Source organism: Mus caroli, unplaced genomic scaffold, assembly GCF_978045245.1.
Source record: "Mus caroli unplaced genomic scaffold, Mus_caroli_1 scaffold_17, whole genome shotgun sequence".
NCBI classification, from domain to species: Eukaryota; Metazoa; Chordata; class Mammalia; order Rodentia; family Muridae; genus Mus; species Mus caroli.
This window is the reverse complement of record NW_028227272.1, coordinates 93392886-93414641: the sequence shown is the minus strand read 5'-3', so window position 1 is coordinate 93414641 and position 21756 is coordinate 93392886. Positions and strand designations below refer to the sequence as shown.

Below are 21756 nucleotides of genomic sequence, written 5' to 3'. Positions count from 1 at the left end.
AGCCTCCCTCATGGCCATCACTTCACAACCTACACAGGAGGAGAACCAACACAAGGGAACCCCAGAAGGGGACAGGGGGGCATGCTGCATACCTGAAGATTTCTCTGTTGGGTAGATGGGGTACTGTGTAGCTATTTCCTCCCAATAGAATAGTCCTTCTTAGAGGAAGACAAGAGATCATATTACTCAGGAAGGTGGGGAAATCTGTAAGGCTCTTCACGAAGGCCCTTCACAAAGCTGTAAGAACTGCAGCAGGCTCTTCGTGGAACTGCCTACAGGTTGTACAGGGAGATGCAAGTGCATGGAATTCTTGTGTCATCAAGCTGCACACTTGAGCCATGTGCATCACCTGCTCCTGTATACCCAGGAGCTTCTGTAACTAACCCCAGCAAACTCCCTGGTGCATCCAAGTAGATGAATAAAATGAGGTTTTTGATGTGTTACCTATGTCCTACCCGGAATGAGTAGGTGTTCATTCATGTTTCTTCCCAGTACACAACAAGGGGACTATGTTTTCTAATGTTGTGCTGTTTGCCACCCAGAGGTTTGTGATTTTAGTAACTGTGATGGTTTGTATATGCTCGGCCCAGGACGTGGTACTATTAGAAGGTGTGGCCCTGTTAGAGTACTTGTAATCTTGTTGGAGTAGGTGTGTCACTGTGGGCGTGGGCTTTAAGATCCTCATTCTAGCTACCTGGAAGCCAGTTTTCTCCTAGCAGCCTTCAGATGAAGATGTGGAACTCTCAGCTCCTCCTGCACCATGCCTGCGTGGATGCTACCATGTTCTCACCTTGATGATAATGGACTGAACCTCTGAACCTGTAAGCCAGCCCCAATTAAATGCTGTCCTTATAAGACTTGCCTTGGTCATGGTATCTGTTCACAGCAGTAAAACCCTAACTAGGACAGTAACTAAGAAAACTGGGCTTTCTGTAACTGAGAAACCAGCTATGAACACAAGTGATGGCCTCCCACTCACCTTTCTTCCTAGGAGTTTTGATCTCTAGGGCAACACACACTTGGTAGCCTGAGTCCGTTAGGCTTCCTAAACTCACCTAAGGAATCAAAATAATTCCCCAGCCTTGTGGGTACAGACCTGAGGTTCCCCACCCCTGAGGAAGTCTGGCAACTCTCACAGGTGGCTCGCCTGTCTACTCTCTGTGAACGTGACCCCAACTCCTCTAACTCCACAGCCAAGGTTGAATGAGGTCTACAGCTAAAAATAAAATAAATAAATAAATAAATAAATAAATAAATAAATAAATAAATAAATAAACATGAAGACAGATACCAGCTGCTCTGATCTTGATGAATAACTTAAAAACAAATTACCCTTTTGCAAGTGAATCCAATAAGGTTCCTTGCTGCCCACCCAAAGGATCTTCCTTCCCAGCCCTCTCACCTACAGCTGCTGTAATTAGCATGTTGTCCAAGTTATGGAAGAATTCTCTGATGAGGGTAAAGTAGTCTTGCCTTCTGCTTTCCCCTTCAGAAGAAAAATAAGGCAGATATCTAATCTGTAAAATTCATGTCTAGAAGGGAGGGGCCAGCCAGCCAGAGCTCTGGGCTACCCCATATTCTTGGTGAAAGGTGGGTTTTCAACAGTCAGCTCTGGGCTGCTTGGTGCCAACAGAATTTTGGCACCAGAATTTCAATCTTCCCTGTCAAAGCCTGGACCAGACTACATTATCTCTAAGTAGCTTATAGGAGAGCTGGGTTGGGCAGGTGTGATATAGGTAAATCTGGAGTAACTGATTGAGCAAGAGACCAAAAGCTGATAGATACTGAAGTGTCAGAAGGACACTTGAGGGGGCAGGAAACACTGGACCAAACTGAGCCTCAAGAATAAGTATGGATTATAATAGAAAGAATAAAATTGAATTTATACCAGACAGACAGACAGACAAGTAGAAAGATAGATTGAGATTTGGACAGATACAAGCACAGGAAAGCCATGTGAAAATGAAGGTTTGGGTCAGGGGCTACTTCTACAAGCCAAGGAATACCAAAACAAGAAAAAAGGGACTGAGAGACTCTCTGTACTCCATCCAGGATTCCCTTCCTCTTCTGTAAGATGAGGGGTTTCCTGTGAGCCTGCAGGGATGGAGTAACTGGAATTACAGTCAGTGATAGATCCCTTACCTGGTACGTATGAGGCCCTGGGTTCATCCCCAACATTGTCTCTTTCTGCACACACTCACATACACATGTACACGCACATGTAATCTTCATGTTCTAACATGTGACCTCGGTACCCTCAGACCTCTACCCACGTCAACTCAGAGCTTGCAAGCTCCACAGGGCCCTTTAATACACAAGGTTAAAGTTTCTGCTATGTTATAATAGGTTCCTCTGAAAGACAAATACTTTAAAATCTTATTACCTACCCAAGGTAGATAATATGATGTTGTTTTGTTTTTTTGACACAGGATCTCACTTTGTAGCCCAGGCTTCCCTGGAACTCACTACATAGCCCAGGTTGGCCCCAAGCTCTCAGCTATCCTACTGCCTCAGCTCCCAGGTGCTAGAATAGAATATAAGCATGTGCCACTATATCCAGTTTTATTTTTTAAAAATATTAAGTCAAGTATTTGTCTCTGAACCTGCTGCCTTCTTATCTAAGTAGTGGACAAAGCTTCTCACTGGTTCATTTGCAATTAGGAAAAAGAAAAACTCTTAAGACACAATTGTAAGAGCATGTGAGCCCACGGTGCCAAATTTGCCTCGTCACTCTCTCCACCCAATGTCAAGGTGATTTTCCAGGTTGACAATGTATATTGACCAAGGGCTGACCCTCTCGTGAACTCAGAAGGGTCACTCCACAGCTTTCAGGATGGCGAGGCTCACTTACCAGGTGGAGGCTGAACCACAGTCAGGTTGACGGTAAAGGACTTGCTGGCCTGCAAGTCCTTCAGCTCTGCCACACAAGTCAAGGTCCCGTTGCCCAGTGGTGTGAGGTGCAGGACACTCAAGACCCTCATAAAGTTGCCCGGCTCCAGAAAGGAATTGTAACTCGAATGGCTTACGGGAACCTCAAGCTCCCAGGAAATATCCGGGAGTGAGGTCCAGCCCATGGCATAGCAAGTCACATTACAGGGTTCACCCTCAGTGACTATAAGGTTGTCGCTAGGAATGTTCAGGGTCCCCATGACTAAAGAGAAGAGAAAAACAAGCTAAAGAATGATTTTTCCCAATTTGAGCTTCGAATTACATCTTAGGAGACTTTTCTTCCCAGGCCCCAGGAAGGCTGTATCTGTCCCAGGAAACCACAGTTCAGGCTTTATCTGCCATATCTTTCTTTATGCACCTGCTGGGCTCTTACAAGAAGGTGAGGTGGCTCCCAATACTAATGAAATAAAAGTCAAGGCCCACTGGCATTAGCTACAGGATTCTCTTAGGCAGTCCTGGAAACAGAGGCAAAGAAGGAAATAATCTATATTCTTTTCCCAGAGACTCACGAAAAGCAGATCTCTCCCCTTAAGTTTGGGTCAGTCACCTTCATTTTATAAACTGTTTTGTTTTCTTTGCTGTATGAAGACAAAGTCTCATGTAGCCCAGGCTAGCCTCATACATTACTGAGAGCTGGTTTGGGGCTGCAGATCCTCTTGCCCCCACCTCCTAAGGTCAGGGAAGACAGACACGTGCCACCTCACCCAGCAGTAAACTTTATCAAATAACTGCCTTGGATATTCCAAGTTTTAAATGACATCAAAATTGAATTTATTATAAACTGGATTAACCCAGTTACGGTTTCAGAATTGTTGAATTTAGATCAATATTTTCTTTTTTTGTTGTTGTTGGGGTTTTTTGTTGTTGTTGTTGGTTTTTTTTTTTTTTTTTTTTTTTTTTTTTTTTTTTTTGAGACAGGGTTTCTCTATGTAGCCCTGGCTGTCGTGGAATTCATTTTTGTAGACCAGGCTGGCCTTGAACTCAGAAATCTACCTGCCTCTGCCTCCCAAGTGCTGGGATCAAAGGTGTGCGCCACCACGCCTGGCTCAGATCAATATTTTCTTAACACACCTGACCCTGGCAGCATTCACAGTGCAGGGGATTCATCTGAAAATGATGTCTACATGTGCTGACATGACCAAAATAACCTGAAGGTTGGCCCCAGCAAAGACACAGCCTTAGTGACATACATATGCATTCAAATGTTCAAACTCAAACATGCTACAAGGCACATCCCCAGCTGCTTGGAATCATAGAAAGAACATTGGACTAAGAATCAAAAACTCGACTCGTCACTGAAGTCTGGGGGTCTTGGAGCCCCCCACCTCTGCACTCCCCATCTCTTAAGGGGATCCTCAAACACTTTGGTTTCGATTCCTTTTTCCAAGCCAAAGACTCCAAAGAACTTCCTTTGTATGGGCAGTAACTACATAAATTATTCTGAAGTATTTACTTAAAACTAACCATCGTAACTCATTACGTGTTGATGTAAATGAACACACTGACGCTAAGCTGTATTTTAAAAACTAATAAAAATAAATAAACCAAGTGTCAATGTTTATCTATGCAAATCTCTCTTACGTTCAGCTAGATTTTTTTCAAGTGGGTAGGTTCATTCATATGTTACAGGGTTGCTTTGTTTGAGGAGAGTAAGGAAAAAATAAATCTGACTTCCCACAGAAGCACAGTTGAAACTGCAGAGTGTTCAATGGCCTTTCTAAGTAACCATGGGTATTCTTTGATGCCGTGCCAAAAGCGAAAACAGGAATGTTCCCTTGGAGGTGAGCGCAGGAGGTTTCGTGAAACCTTAAACCACTGTGAGGGCTTTCCCTCTCCTTCTAGACCATGGCAGTAGGCTGGATTTTTGCGTGTGTGTGTGTGTGTGTGTGTGTGTGTGTGTGTGTGTGTGTGTGAGAGAGAGAGAGAGAGAGAGAGATAGTGTATGTGTGAGTGTGTGAGTGTGTGTGTGTGTGTGTGTGTGTGTGTGTGTGTGTGTGAGAGAGAGAGAGAGAGAGAGAGAGAGAGAGAGAGAGAGATAGTGTATGTGTGAGTGTGTGAGTGTGTGTGTGTGTGTGTGTGTGTGTGTGTGTGTGTTATTATGCTCAGTCTCGGCCTCTGAATGAAAACACCTCTCTAATGTGCAGCACAGTGCTCCCCTGTGTACTCAGGAGGCTGGAACTGGAAAAGTAACAAGCATGTTAGCGTCATCTTAGGTCATTATGAGAAGTCACACCCTGGAGTGGGGGCGGACCAGCGTGGATGTTCCTACCATGCCCCTTATCTCTCAAATGTTATACTTCCTGGACGCTACTTAGAATACGTAAGATGTCTGTACAAACCTTAAACACTCCTGTAAATGGGTCAATGAGTAGAGAAGGGGTTGGCTTAAATCCGAAGGGCTTAGGTTTTACATGTTCATTATTTTGACAACTCCTCTTTTGATGGAGAGGAGGTTGAAAATAGAGCATAATAGAGGCCTCCAGATATGTGTGTGTGCACTCATGCATGTGCTCACGCACACATGTGGGTGTTTTGTGTGTGTATATAAATGTGTATACATATGTGTGTGTGCTCACACGCTGGGGGGAGGGGTTGTATGTGTAGCCAGAGGCCAACATTAGGTATCTTCCTTAATCATTCTCCATTTTATTTTTCAGACAGAATCTCTTACTAAGCCTGGAACTCATCAATTTGATTAGTCTGTCTGTCCAGCAAGTCCCAAGGACCCACCTGTGTCCACCAGCAGGGACTACAGCATGCACTACCACACCCAGATTCAAACCCAGGCTCTCATGCTTTACCAATTGAGCCAGCCCTCTTCTATTCATCTTTGTGTTATAAACACCTAAAATAATATGCTTTTTTCCATGAATTAAAAAAAATGTTTATATGGTAATTTCTATGAACCAGACCAGGCTTTCTATTGATCCACCCACCCCATGCTACAACAGCCCTGGGATGAGAGATCCAGAGCCCAAAGTCACTGTGTGCTTTGTTCAAGACCATGCAGTTCTAAACAACGAAGACAGAATGGGAATGAAGTCAACCAGGTCCCCAAGCCTGTATTTCTAACCACTAGCCTGCTCCGAATGTCCAGCTGAGGTCCCCAAGCCTGTATTTCTAACCACTAGCCTGCTCCGAATGTCCAGCTGAGGTCCCCAAGCCTGTATTTCTAACCACTAGCCTGCTCCGAATGTCCAGCTGAGGTCCCCAAGCCTGTATTTCTAACCACTAGCCTGCTCCGAATGTCCAGCTGGGTATAAAACAAGCTGAACTGGACAATGCTTTGGAGTCTTCAGTGGTTTTGTTGCCTGATCCTCACAGCAAAGGTGTGAGCTGAGAGTGGTTCCCCATCCCCACATTACAGAGGGGAGGGGAGGGGAGCCAGTGCAGGGATCTCACTGGCTGACAACTGATAAAGGGAATCCAGAACTCATGTCTTTGATTCTGTCCCCTGTGTTCTTTCCATTATAACTGAATTATTATCAGAGAACCTAGGCATGCAAACTAGGCTAAGATTTCTAAGTAACCCCATAAAAATCACAACTTAAAAAATAGTAATTAATTACACCACACAAAAAATAAATAAAGACACCCCAAAGTAAAGAACCACCGACTTAATTCAATTTCTAAAGTAAAAAAAAAAAAAATCATTTTAAATACACATACAAGTAAATAGACAAGCTTTTCTACCAATATTATTACATTTAATTTGACAGAATCTGGGATTTCACTGGAGTGAGGAAATAAGTGGATATAAGAAATAATCTTAAAGACATAGTATGTTCCCATGAGACTTGCTGTCATAGACACCAAAACTCTAGAGAGCTGGGAACAAAGTCCCTGGATAGAGACCATAAGGATCTGGGTTAGGATCCACTGGTCACAGCCTCTGTCAATAACATCAGTTCACTTTCGAAGAGTATCAAGGGGTCTTGATTTGGGTACAACTATCTTAAGCCTCGTAAAACACATCCTGTTTGCCTCTATTATTGTGTAATGATCTTCTAAAGATCAAATTATTTTTACAAATGAAAATAAGCGACAGTAGAATAGCCTAGTGGGCTACCCTTCTCTCTCAAATACATGACGCATTTGGAGAACACACACCTTTGACTGTGCTATGGTCACTGGGGCAAAAACAGATCAGAGAATTTCAAGGAGAGAAGATAGTTAAAGCTTGCTTCCACATCGATGATGTATATTATGAAGTATAAGCCAGTTGTGCAAAAACCTAGAGAAGGGGCTGTGACCGCCAACTGTCAAAATCAGAGTAGCGGGGGAGAGGCTGTGCAAGTTCATGGAACACTCCAGGAGAACATTCCAGAAGGGCAATTAGACACCAGAACAGATTAGATGGGGAAGTGATAAGCCCATCTCAAAGGAGAGAAGGGAAGGAAGGAAAAGGTTAAACAATAAGTCTAACAGGAAAGGAGGGAGGGAGAGAGGGAGGGAGGGAGGGAGGGAGGGAGGGAGGGAGGGAGGGAGGGAGGGAGGGAGGGAGGGAGGGAAGAAGGAAGGAAACAGAAAAGACAGAATAAAGGAAGAAAGGGAGGGAGAGGACAGAAGATAGAGGGAGGAGAGAAGAAAGGAAGGGAGGGACGAAGGAAGGGAGAGAGGAAGACATAAACAAAGCCAGCATTAGCTCAGAATACTCAGAATAATGGAATCCACACTGTGAGAAAGAAGGATGCTGATATGGAGAACATCCCTGGGCAAGAGCCATAGAGTGACCTGCAGCCAACCACCAGTACTTCATGATCACCCAGAATGCATAGCCTGGCAGAGCTTCCATGTTCACAAACTGAGAGAAGGAACCCAGTTGGCAACACAGTAACAAATACAACACAAAGCAGTCTTCAGTTGGGAATTACAATTAGCACCACCAAATCTAAAGGTGGGCCCCAAGTATCACCGCACAGCTGTGAGCCTCAGAAGGCCCTTGCAACCCTGCAGATGACTCACCTTGCACTGAGAGGAAGGCAGATCCAAACCCATGGCTGTTCTGCAGGCTGCATTGCACGGATCCCGAGTCACTGGGCTGCACATCATGGATGATCAACTCCGAGATGAAGCTGTCAGTGCTGTTGTAACTGGCATAGGTGAAGCGGTTGTTGGTGATGATGGGTCCTTGGGTGGTGAGACTCAGCACCACCATTTGGTTAAGAGTCCACATGAGAAGCTTCCAGCCGTGAGTCACGGTGCAGTTGAAGCGAGCCTCTAAGCCCTTTAGGACTGTTACATTCTGAGGACCTTCTATGATCTGATAACTGGATCCGGAGGCTAGAAGGCAATCAGTGTTTCAAGGCAGTAAATGAATTAGCTGACACAAATCAACAATGTCATTTAACCCTCTGTTTGCCAGCTGCCGTTCTCTGAGTGACTGATTGTCTGAAAGGCTCAGCCTCTCTGCCTCATTGCTCCTAAGGCCAGTGACCAGGACTTCTGGTAGACACATGGCCAACGCAAGCCTTCCCCCAATTTCCCCCTAGATGTGCAGCAACAACTTGAATGCCATTCTCTAGAGGCTCACAGTCACCAAAACCACAGGATGTGGCATTTAAAAGTAGAGTTTTTGCAGATAAACTCTGGCAAGGATACTAATATGAAGTCATCCTGGACGTAGAATTGACCTCAAGACCAATCCCGGATGCCCCTATAAGACAAAGGCAGGGGGGCGGAGAAGTCTAGATTCTCCTTCATGGCCTTCAATGCCAACCAGTCCTGTCCACAGGACACACAAGACTTACAATCACATTAGTAGAATTGGGACACAAGTTCAGATCTTGCCACCCTGAATACAGACTCTTCCCCAAATCTTGTCACTTCGAAGTCCCACTGAAACAACATATGCCCTGGTTTCTTCTGGATCCAGTTATCAGATCATAGACGGCCCTAAGAATATAACAGTCCTACAGGGCTCAGAGGCTCACCTCAACTGCACTGTGACTCATGGCCTGAGTGACTAACCCACCAGTCAGGATACTCTCATTACCTTTTGGTGTTATGTGATTCCTAAGGGTCAACATGCTAGCCCTCTGTGTATTCTGGGGAGCTCCAAATAACACCAGCTTTCCCCTTCTCACCAGGAAAGGCAAATGTGAGGCAGTCCCTAAAGGAACTTAGTTGAGCCCTGAACATTCCCAGGCAAGTGAATTCCCAGATGGTGACCTTCAGCCAAACATCAGCACCTCATGATCACTCAGAATGAACTAACTGCAGGCAGAGCTTCCTTCTCTACAATGGAGAGAAGGGTTACACACACACCAGGACCACTGGAGAGAGGGGTGCTGGGAAGACAAGGCCCGCAGACCCAGCTGGCTTAGAAGAAGCAGAGCTAGAAGAAGCCACCTCAACTACTTCAGTGGCTGAGTTCACACCACCCAGGGAAAGAAAAAAATAGGCAGAAAGAAAACGGGTTCTTAACACCCACTGCAGTGTGGATCTTCTCTTTAGCCACCTGGCCAAGTCTCACTGATCCACACCCATCTTGACCTTCAGCTAAAAAACATATAAAAGGTCTCAAGAAAGAAAGGGGGAAAAAAAACCAATAACAACAACAAAACAAAACTGGAAATGACTCTGTCTTTACTTTCTAATGCCCTGATGAAACACTAACCAAAAGCAACTTGGAGCGGGAAGGGTTTATTCCAATTTGCACATCCCAGGTTACAGTTCACTAAAGGAAGCCAAGGCAGGACCCTGGGGGCCAGAACTGATGCAGAGGCCATGGAAGGACACTGTTGATTGGCTGGCTCCCCATGGCTTGCTCAACCTGCTTTCTTATACCAAATAGGACCACCTGCCCAAAGGCTGCACCGGCCACAGTAAATTGCATCTTCCCATGTTAATCATTAATCAAGACAATGCCCTACAGACTTGCCTATGGGCCAATCAGTCAGGGGAGGCATTTTCTCAATTAAGGTTCCCACTTCCAAGATGACTCTAGCTAGTGTCAAGTACACAGAACTCAATCAGGTCAAACACCAAGGAAACTACAGACACTGGGTCAACTCTAGCCACAAACCTGGAGTCGCACTGAGGAAAACAGACTACAGGAAAACACGCCACAGGAAAGAGGAAAGTCCAAATTCTTCTATACACACTGCACCCAGTATGGAATCAGTGGCAACCACATAGAGCCTGCAAAGCTGACAGAATGGGGCGGACAAGAGCCACATAGCCTGCAAGTTTGGAAGGTAGTGTGAGTGTGTGCACCTCATTTCACTCCAAAGACAATCTGCAAAGACGACACCCATGCATGCCCCCAGGGACTAAGGAGCCACAGGACACCCACAGGCCATGTTGACCCAGCCTTACACTGCATGTGGATGGGTGGGAACAAAGCCAGGAGCCTAGGCCATGGGGAAATCCTTTTGATGCTACCTGTTTTCACTGCTGTTGTTTTTTACATTTTGGTTTTGGTTTGTTTTGAGACCGGATCTCACGTCTCCAAAGCTGGCCTTCCATTTTCAACATAGCCTAGGATGACCTTGAACTTCTGACCCTGCTGCTCCTGAGTGCCAGGATTACAAGCATGAGCCACCATGTCTGAGTATATGATGCTGGGAAACAAACCCGGGGCCTTGTGCATGCTGGGAAAGCTCTTGACCACCTGACCTTCAATGAAACAGATGACAACAAGCCTTAAGTGCCATTCTTGTGAGCACGGCCCCTCTCTGGATTTACCAACTGCCCTCAGCTGCACCGGTGACAAGGGACATGCGGTCACAGCACTTCCTCCTTCTCTGTGACTCGTCTGTGTTGAGGCCCTGTGTGACCTCACCCTACACAAACCAAACACTGGAAAACACATGCCGTTAAGACCTCCATGCAGCCACGTACCTCATCTCTCACCTCCCTCTCCTCTCCTCTCTCTTTTCCTGGAGAACAAAGCTGCACAACAGAACAGAGAAAATCAGGGTCTGCCCTACCTGAAAGCTTCCTACAGGTCCCTCAAGAAACCTGTGCTGTCTGTATGATCCCTTGAGTAGTTTTCTTTCCTAGAAGGTTTGGGGCATCCACACCTTTCAGCTGACAGAGCTGGGCTTCTCCCTTGATCCTCAGAGTGTCTGTAACTGCAACTGCTTGCCCCTCACATTTTCCCACTCCCCATTCTGACATTAATGTCATTTAAACCACTCTTGTGGGACCAAGGGGTCAGCCAACCTCTGTACCTCTTGCTGATCCTCCAAAATGATTATTGAGCTGAGACTGTGGCTCAGTCAGAAAAATTTCTTGCTATACAAGCATGAGGATTTGAGTCTGACCCCCACTTCCCCAGAACCCACATAGAAAAGCTGGGTTTTGTGGTACACATTTGTAATTCCAGCATAGAGGCTTACTGGTGAGACAGCCTAGCCAAAGCATAGAGGCTTACTGGTGAGACAGCCTAGCCAAAGTGGCAAGTCCCAAGGAAAAGTGAGATATTCTATCTCTCGAAAATTAGGTGGCTAACATCCTCAAGAATGACCCCAGCATGACCTCTGACCTCCACATGCATGTGTACACATGCACACACACACACACACACACAAAACAATCTCCTTGACATAAGAAACTTCACGGTCCTACACCAATCACCTCTCCATTTTCCTAGTCCAGTGTGGCTTCATACTGCATCCGGACATCACTGCTACATCTGCAGACCCCACACTTTCTTCCTCCTACTCAGACTTCATAGTGAATGGGAAAGCAGGCTGGACATGCGGCTAAAGGCCAGGAAGGAATAATGGGTGGAGAATAGAGAACAAAGAGGATGCTAGGCCTTCAGATGAGGAGTCAAACACTGGGACCCACTGAGGAAAAGCAGAATGAGGAGGAGGTCCTGAGAGGACACCCCCCCCACCCCCCCCACCCCCGCCCAGCAGGTCTGAACTGCCTGCAGAGCTCCTGGGATGATACAGAAAAACCCAATGTCACCGCTGGGCCACCAGCTGCACCCAAAAATCATCTCTGCACATGCAGCCAAGGGGAGCATCTAAACAGGTTCCTGCTTGTGTCCCTCCCCCACCTCCATACTCCAGACCTAAGAGCCCCATCACTTCAGAGAGAGCAGAGAGCCTTCATAGGATTATACTCTAACACCAGACTCTAGCCCACAGCAAATCTCTCTCCATCTCCTGTGGGTTCCAACTCCACCCTTGAGGCACTAGCTGAACCTTCTTAAAGTGCCAAATTTATCAAGTATGTCAGGGCCAGGGCCTTTGCACAGGAGTCGCTTGGAATCCAGTCTCACTTGCTCCTGGAGTCCTGGCTAGTCGGACGTCTGCCCTGGGCCTCACCTTTCCAGACCATCCTGTTTATGCTAAACTGCCCTATTGCTTTCCACTGCGAAGCTCCTTCCAAGCAATTGTCACCATGGTGATTTATTTTGTCCTTTGTTGTTGTTGTTGTTGTTCTCGATGACTGTTTGCCCTACTAGACTCTAAGCTCTGGTACCTATGCCTCAACTACGAGGCACATAACAGGTTCAGTGAATATTTAATGAGAAAATAAATGAGGTAACCAAGATCTATGTAAGCCATGATACTATGGGCAAATTAGGGAGGAGAAAGGAGGGAACGAGAGAAGGGACAGGAAGGGAGAGAGGAGGGGAGGGAGAGTCTTGGAAGAGCCCTGTGGGTATCTGGACACTTCCTCCAGCTATAGAGCTAAGTCTACAAATGAAGAGATTCAACTAGCCACAAGACTTTCCTAGATGAAACATGTAAGGAATCTAGCATTCATTATAAATTCTCCTTGGGGACTCTAAAAACAGCCCATAATACTTGGCCCTCCTGATGCAGCCATCTTAAACCTCAAACCGGATCCATCTTGACTCAAGCCAGTACTTAAGGCTCAATATCCATAAAAAATAAATAAGAAAAAAAATATATATATATGTTTCTGATTATACATATTTCTGATTATATATTTCTAATACATATTCAGAAATATATTGTACATATTCTATATATTATATTTTATATTATATATATTATATTTTATATTATATATATTATATTTTATATTATATAGAGAGACACAAATAAATTCCTATTTGACATCCAAGGCTGAGAGCACAGACTCCAGGGATTTTGAGACCCTCCAGAGTCAGCTCAACCCTTTCTACTTGGATTGGGAAGTCTACTCCATTTGATACCCTGAAGGACTTCTGGTGACAAAGCTATGTTGAGGCTCGGGGATATATATATATATATATATATATATATATATATATATATTAAAATAAAATATAAAATATAATATATAATATATTAATAATAAAAATAATATATATAAATATAAATAAAATAAAATATAATATAAATAAAATATAAATAATAATATAATAAATATATAAATAAATAATAATAAAATATAAAATAAAAATAAAATAATATATATTTTTTTTAAACTAAGCCCAGAGTTGATCCAGTTCTCTCCAGTCTTTAAAAGACTTTTGTAGCCTCCAAGTGTCCCTAAAGCATGGATTAAGGTGGCCTGTTAGCCTCTGGCTCAGTCCCTAAACTACTTCCCAACCTGGTTTTCCTCTCCACTCTGCTGGGAAATGCCCAATGGGCCCCTCCAGGCTGCTTTTCACTGTGTGCTGTTAGAGGGCTCCTCACACCTTCACCCCTGAAGTTCTTAGCCAGGAGCACCTAGGCTTCACAGGTAAATACACCCAGAGGTGGAATTTCACCAACCTGCCCACTAGACACTGCTGTCTCCTACTGAGTTTCACTCTGTTATACTTCAGTTAACACTGTCCCGGCTGGGCTTTTAAAGCTCAATATCCACCAATCCAGAATGGAGCACACAATCTCCTGATGTACAAACAAGCATGGCTGCCCATGTGACTCCTGGAACTGTGGGCGTTTGGGGAGGAGGGAGACAGACAGATGGAGCTTTTCACTGGGTGTCTTGTCTTGGGAATACCAGACACAAGGATGATTCAGTGTCTGACAAGTTGTCCAGGGTACCTTGGCCTGCAAATGTCTGTGTATCAGTTCTGACCTTCCATTACAGCAATACCTTCAAGTTGCCATCATAGGAGACACAGAGATGAGAAGCCAGAGGCAGTGGGCAAGCAGTCAAGACCTAATTAATCCCAAGCTGAGAGCACAGACTCTGGGGATTTTGAGGCCTCCAGAGTCAGCTCAGCCCATCCTACTTGGATCCGCTGGAGTTCACCCCAGCTGATGCCCTAAAGGACTCCTAGTGACAAGCTTTGGTGAGGCTCAGAGAATTGCCATACTCTTAGGGAGGCTTGGAGAACCCACCCTAGATATCACAAGTGTCAAGAAGGCTTCCAGACAGAGGAGATGCCTGAGCCAGCTTTTCCTTGAGAGATACAGTGGGAAGCAAGTGGGAAAGATATAACAATAACTGAAACAATTCATGTGACAACCTCATGGACCTAATGGGATAAGCCTAGAGAAAGCCCCGAGGGGACCTTGTGGGGGTCAGAGGCAGAAGGTCCCCAAGGGCAGAGTAACAATGGCAGGAATGGGAGCTACTGAGGAGGTGGCCATGAAACAGATATTTGGGGAAAGTACCTGAAAAGGATTGCCTATAGGGGTGACCTGAGGAGGATCACCTAGAGGGAGTGCCTGAGAGGATCACCTGGAGGGAGGGGCTGAGAAAGTCCATCTGGAGGGAATACCTGAGGAGGACCACCTGGAGGGAGTGCCTGAGGAGGACCACCTGGAGGGAGTCCCTGAGAAGGACCACCTTGAGGGAGTGCCTGAGGAGGACCACCTGGAGGGAGTGCCTGAGGAGGACCACCTGGAGGGAGTGCCTGAGGAGGACCACCTGGAGGGAGTGCCTGAGGAGGACCACCTGGAGGGAGTGCCTGAGGAGGACCACCTGGAGGGAGTGCCTGAGGAGGACCACCTGGAGGGAGTGCCTGAGGAGGACCACCTGGAGGGAGTGCCTGAGGAGGACCACCTGGAGGGAGTACCTGAGGAGGACCACCTGGAGGGAGTGCTTGAGGAGGACCACCTGGAGGGAGTGCCTGAGGAGGACCACCTGGAGGGAGTGCCTGAGGAGGACCACCTCTAGCCTGCCCTGCTGCATCATCTGCACATCCTGCCTTGCTTCTGAAGTTTGTAAACAGCCTGCCTACCTACTGTACCTACCTGTCAGCTGAGCCAGGATGACCAGCACAGCCAGGACATCTCTCCAGCTGCCCTCCATCTCAGCATGATCTTCCTTACCTAAAAGAAGAAGGGAGCAGTGATGTTTAGAGCCAAGAGGATCTACTGTGCAGCTCACACCCTCTGGATCCTTCTGTGGCATCACGTCCTAGGCAGAGCAGTGCTCTCTCAGAGTATGCATTTTGGGGCCATCACAAAGGAAAACTGTGCCTGACCCTGCGCTTACACAGACCCCTGGGAACTCTGATGCAGCTCACCTCAGAGAATCCCTGAGGGACATGACCTGGCCTTGAGCCTCGTGGTGCTCAAGCCTGAGACTCATTCCCAGGTACCCCAGCTCAGGAAAAGGGAAGACAGTGAGGCTTCATCATTTGTCTCTCTGATGCCTTGCAACCCTCAGCATGCACACTGAACACTAACAACGCACATTCCCTACTTTAGAACACGGTCCCACTGTGGACCTGAAGCACTCAACAGAACTGGAGAGCATGCCTCCTCCATGGGGTCTCCTGGCAACCAAGATGCTGCTGAAGTCACAGCCTTCTGAGACTGAACCCTGAGCCCATATCCAATCTCACAAAGTGGCAAATAAATCATTTGCTAATTTTCAAGCTCAATTAACAAAGGTCCGCAAGGAAATTGCTCCATCAGTCACCTGGAATGCCCGGGTCAGCAGGATAGGAAGGGAAATTGAGCTGCCCACTTCTGAAAGCCATACTCCGTTTGTTGTGGGGTTTGTTTTGGTTATTTTGTTTCAGTTTTGTTTTGAGATAGGATCTTGTGTAGCCTAGGCTGGACTGAAAGACCCTTTGGAGCAGAGGCTTGCCTGAAGCTCCTCGCCCTCCTGCTCCTCATGTCCCAAGTGCTGTGATTACCCTAACCCTAACCCTAACCCTAACCCTAACCCTGATTACAGGTGCATGCTGCCATTCCCAGCCTGAATAATGCCTATTTTACGGAGAGCCACTCACCACTATCGAAACTACAGTGAGGGATGGGCAAAGGTCATGAGGGCAAAGGCCATGAGGAAATGTTTCAACACTGATAGATGAGCTGGAACAGCTACAGCAAAAGGGCACATTCTTTAATCCAGGAAGAACTCCCTTTGGGAGCTTTCTGCCTGACACCTTCACATCACTCTGTCTGTTCCATAGACCAGCTGTCCCAGCTGCCCCACAGTTGTCTCAGGCTAGAAGCAGAATCCAGAAGCCAGCTGTGAGACCACTGCCACAGAAGGTGATACACATGGACACAGCCTCTGAGAGTGTGTGCTGCCGCGGTTGACAATGTCAAAAGGGGGACAGTTACACTGTAGACAAAAGTCACACATGTAACTTCAATTAAGTAGGGACCTAGGTCAGAAATCCTTAGATAATAATACCTCTGTGGGGGGTTGACCCAAACCTGAAACTCAACTTCTCATTCATTTTGCTTCGGAAAGCTTTGAATAACCTACTTTATGTTGAAAAACTGTCATCATTCCAAAAATATAAGTCTTATTAAGTTGTGCTAATCTCCTACCCACTCCTCACTGGCCTGACAAGGGGGAAAAAAAAAACACTCAGAAAATCTGACTTGTCTCCCCTGTAGATTGACAGAGAGACCATGAATCTGCTGCCTCATAACCCCTCGTTTCTGAGCTGCTCAAAATATTTTATACTGAGACTTCCAAAGGGTCTGAATATGCTGTTTCAGGGAAGCAGGGACCAAGGGCTTCTTTGGGACAGTAGGATTGGCTGGAGTTCCACTGAGCAAGGGGCTTCCTCCAGTCCCAGCGTTTCCGCGACACTTTGGAACCCGAAACTCCGTGCACCTGCGTTCAGAACTGCTTCCTCACCGTGGTGTCCCTCTTCCCTGGGGTCTTTTCCCTCACCAGGGTCCCGACTCCTCACTCTCCTGTAATCTGCCCTCTCAGAATCCCCAGTGGCAATAGAACAGTGTGCTCCCCATCAGGGGAGAGGGCGTTTACAAGTTTGTCTAAGGAATGAGGAGACCGCTTTCCCAGCTTCTGGATCCTGAGACCCTCCCCTGAATTCCAGCAGAGCCCTAGCATAACCCCAGAACAGCTCTGTGCAAGACGGGCACTCCATCACAAATTGCTGGGATTTTTAAACCCTGAGAGCACCCTTCCTGTTTAATTTTCAACCCAGTGGAAGCTGAAAGGCAAACACTGTGTATTTTTGTGGAGAGCCTACCAAGTACCCAGAGAGCCCGGAGGAGAAACCCACCGGGCTAACGAACACCCCTTACAGGAGAGCCTCACAGTGGCGTTGCCTCCCTTACCTCAGGCAGGTAAATCTCTGTATCTCGTTCACACAGGGCTTCCTGGCTTCTGGCTGCTCTCTATAGAAATACAGGAACACTTCTGACTGGACACTCCTCACCCAGGAACAGGAAGTTCCTTGCCAAGTGGCCCTATCCAGTCAGTGCCCAGGCTATAAACCAGGAGGTGCAGACAGGTGTAAGCGCCCCTAGCTGCGGTGACTTTCCTTCTTAACCATTACCCGGTCCAAACACAGGAAGTCCAGGCTCAGGCTAAGAAACAGAGGCGGAGCTTCCACTCTTCCTCCGCCGGGCCTTTTTCCAGTCCTTAAGGGTCAAGGCTGCCCAAATCCTGGTTCAATCACCCTTCGCCACCAGCCAGAGTCTGACCGGCTCAGTCAGCCCCAAAGACTGTGCCAAAATACCTTGGCCTGGCCATCCACCTGCCTCTAGCAGAGGCCCAAGGCCTGGTGAAACCGGTTCCCTCTCCTGCAAGCCAACAGGACAGCCTTCAAGATAAGTGAGCTGGGCTTGACAGCCCAGCCCGCATGGGCGAGAGCTGAAGTTCCTAGAGGAAAAGCATGAAGACTGCAGATTGATTGGCTGAATAGAAATCCCTGATCGTGGGGAGTTGGAATGTTGTAGATCAAGTGCCAACTTATCATGGGCTACCTTTAGTCGCCTTCGTAGCCATTTATCACCCACCTCTGTGTCTGTAACATCCTTTTGGCTTATCAATGAAAACTTTTGGATTGTTAACTTAGCCGACCGTTGCTTCCACCAAACTAAGACCTAAGAATGTTGTCAGATAGGGCCTGAAACCTGTAACTCGGACTTTTCAGTGTCACAGGAAAGTGCCTACCCGACATCCCCAACAACGTGTCTGATTCATGACTGTTCTTTGTTCTGTGATTGAAAGTCCACCATGGAACCCGTCTTTCAGGGGAAACTGAATCTGGTTTCCCTGGCCGGCGTCATGCACATTTGTCTCAGGATAAACTATCCCTTCCTCCCTTTGCAACTAGATAGAGATCCTTTTGTCTGCGGATCTCATTTCCCTGCAGAGCGTTTGTAACACCTCCCCGCAGGCGTCTCAGCAGCACCAGGAGGAAGGAGCCTGGATAGAGGTCCCCTCCTGCCAGCCCCTAGAAGTCCAAGTGTGCAGTGTGAACCCCACTCCTGCCAGTCCCCAGGGAACTGAACACGGACTGAGCACGGTCTATGCTCAGTCTTCCAGGGAACTGAACTGGACTCCTTCCTGGAAGACTGAGCATGGACCTTGACCTCCTCCTTCCAACCCCATGTGACCCTCTCTCTCAGAGATGCTCCTATTCCAGAAAACACTACCTAGGGATCTTTACAAACGTGTCTGAAGGTCTGCTGTCCTGAGGCACTGTGTGCGTTTGAGAGATTTGCGTCAATTCTAAGTTTGAGCACAAAGAGAAACTTTTCGTGATATTTTTGGCCCTTGCTATTTTAAATTGACAAAGTTCAAATCTGCATAACACATATTCATGAAGCAATTCAGGTGCCAGGGAGGCTTTAAAGGAAAGTGGTGGGGTTGCGGGGGACTGGGAAGCCCCAGGAAACCAGGACTGGCCTCTGATGGATGTGGGCATGCTAGGTGGTCAAGGAAAGAAAGCTGGACTGAGGAAACGGCCAGTCAGTCCTTGGGCAGAGGGAATAATGTGCATCAGGTAGCCTGTAATGACAGGAGGCCTGGGATCCTGTGACATAAAGAGGTCAGAAGGTCCTGAATGCAGGGGCGGAGCTGGGGTGATCTCAGATGTGAGCATAGAAGGTCCCAGAAGGTCTGGCTAGGCTTGGTTTTAACATTCAGCTATACAAAGGCACAGGGGGAAATCCATGAGAAGCTTGGGACTGGGAAAGGACTTCAGAGGTGTCTAAGTTCTTAGAAGGAACTCTTGCGTCCTTCAGCTCTGGGACACGAGTGTGCCTATGACAGTGTGAGTAACAAGCATTCTTTTTGAGCTCTTTGATGATTCTGCTCCAACATCATGGCGGTTCCCTCATTAACTGAGGCATTAAATAAAACCTTCAGCACGTGTTTCACTATAGACTTTCAAGACAGCCGCCATTTTATCTCTTTTTTTAATCCTGAGGAATTTACTTATACAACCACTGGAGATGTTTTTGTTTTTAAAAATTATGAAATAATTGAGCCAATGTTCAACTCTATCCTGCCTCCAGAAATACCAATTTTTTTTTAAAGTTTGCATTTTATTCTATATGTATGAGGGTTTGCCTACATGTTTGTATGTTGTTATGGTTTGTATAATGCTTGGTCCAGGAACAATGACAACTATTAGGAGGTATGGCCTTGTTGGAGTAGGTGTGGTACTGTAGGCGTGGGCTTTAAGACCCTCATCCTAGCTCCCTGGAAGCCAGTATTCTCCTAGCAGTCTTCAGATGAAGATATAGAACTCTCAGCTCCTCCTGCACCATACCTGCCTAGATGCTGCCCTGTTCCTGCCTTGAAGATTATGGACTGAACCTCTGAACCTGTAAGCCAGCCCCAATTAAATGTTGTCCTTATAAGAGTTGCCTTGGTCATGGTGTCAGCTCACAGCAATAAAGACCTTAACTAGGACATATGTGTACTACATGCCTGCAGCACCCACAGAGACCGGAGGATGGTGGCAGATCCCTTGGACTGGAATTGTGGGTGGTTGTAAACTGTCTTGAGAATTCCAGGAACCAAATCATTTTACTCTACAAGCGCAGCAAGTGTTCCTAACCACTGAGCTGTCTCTCCAGCCCCCACAAACAGCAATTTTATATTGGGTTCAATGTCACACAAAGGAGAAACCGAAAATCCTCTATAAACTCGCCATCCCACATAAATAAGCTTTATGAATTTTTAATGAGAAGCTTTAATTATTTTTCTTATTAAAGATGTGATTCATGTTTACTACAGGAAATAAGAAAATACAGGAAAGCAAAAGGAAGAAGTTATTTTTATGTTTTGTTTTATATTTATTGTGTGTATCTGTCTCGTAGGTCAGAGACAATTTGCAGAGGTCACTTCTCTGCTTCTACCAAGTGGGTCCTGGGGCTCTAACTCAAGTCCTTGAGTTTAGCAGAAGCCTTTTACCCACTGAGACTCATCACTGGCCCCAAAAGGAGGAAATTTATGAAATAGAATATGGCTGAGACCACCACACTATGGCAAACACTATGGTTAACCCAGCATATATCTGTTTTAAAATGTAAAGGTGTAACAACTTAGTAACCAGTTTCTAATTCTTTATCAGTAGTATCTGATGCCACTCTCTCCTTTACTTTTATTTTGAGATAAATTCCAAGTTTCCCAGACTCTCTTAAACTCATCCTGTAGTCCTGGCCAGGCCTTGGACTTGGATTCAGCCTGCCTCAGCCAGCTAAGTAACTGGAATTACACATCAGCACCCAGCCAGGCCCTAAGGAGTCATTCTTAATGATTAAGCATATTCTGCCCTCTGCAGGCAGCATGAGGAATACGTTCCAGCTTCTGGCCTTCCCCTCCATGCCCCACCCCAGCTCCTCCTTGTGCTGACCTCATAGAGTTCTAATACTCGCCACACCCAGCTTGCTTACGGCTTTTATTAGTGTAAGCAACGAACACTGGAGGAAGTGAATCAGAGAGGAAGGTACATGGAGTGACTTCTTCAGGGTCAATTCTGGGGAAAATGTAGTTGGCGCTCTATGGTTAAACGAAAACTCAGTGGTCGGCAGGAGCCAGGGAAAGAGCTGAATCAGTAAAGTGTGTGTGTGTGTGTGTGTGTGTGTGTGTGTGTGTGTGTGCGTTCGTGTGTTAAAATAGGGGCTTCCTGGTCCATGTGAGGGTGTGATTTGAATGCATGTCACAATACAAGTGTTTGTCCAAACACAGAGTGTCTCACAGCCACAATGAGCCCTACAGTAAAACCCAGGTGAGTCTTCTTTCTTGCCGGTTCTTCTTGAGGCAGCAGAATATTTAGGGTTGCTGTAAAATAATAAAACGTTTACTTATCTAAGTCTAATTTACTATGCTACTGTAGCTGACCTGCCATCTGTGTTCCTCTGAGGCCAGAAACTTCCGTCTCTGGCACGTAGAACCTCATCCTAAAACAGCAGGAGATTAAGTAAAGGATTAATTGCTAGAGCCTTTTCCCTATTGTCCAGATGCCTCTTGCTTGTCAGGCTAGGGGGAAGTTTGGAGCCTTAAACTGCTATTGAACCAGAAGAAGAGGATGCCACTTGCAGAAGGAAAAACTTTTACATAAGCAAATATGTATAATCTCACATAAAATCACATACATGTTCACCCATGTGCATTTATATATTTCTATTCAAATCAGATGGGCTCAGCTTGCATGCATTCACACAATTACACACACACACACATCCATACTTACATATGCAT

The 21756-nt window shown here is 46.3% G+C and overlaps 1 protein-coding gene across 2 annotated transcripts in view; it reads right to left on the bottom strand.

Annotated features, from left to right (window-relative positions):
* The window catches only part of Igsf5 (immunoglobulin superfamily member 5), a 44751-nt gene extending 27119 nt beyond the window's left edge, over positions 1-17632 (bottom strand). Inside the window, exons 1-4 of one of the 2 annotated variants that reach the window (XM_021185454.3) lie at positions 17373-17632; positions 15072-15149; positions 7915-8232; positions 2852-3151 (exon numbers count right to left, since the gene is read on the bottom strand). In XM_021185454.3, coding sequence (XP_021041113.1) covers positions 2852-3151; positions 7915-8232; positions 15072-15129 — 676 coding nt within the window. In that variant the 5' untranslated portion in view covers positions 15130-15149; positions 17373-17632. The remainder of the gene's footprint in view (positions 1-2851; positions 3152-7914; positions 8233-15071; positions 15150-17372) is intronic. The other variant, XM_021185455.3, reaches the window with a different exon arrangement.
* Between the last annotated feature and the right edge of the window lie 4124 nt (positions 17633-21756).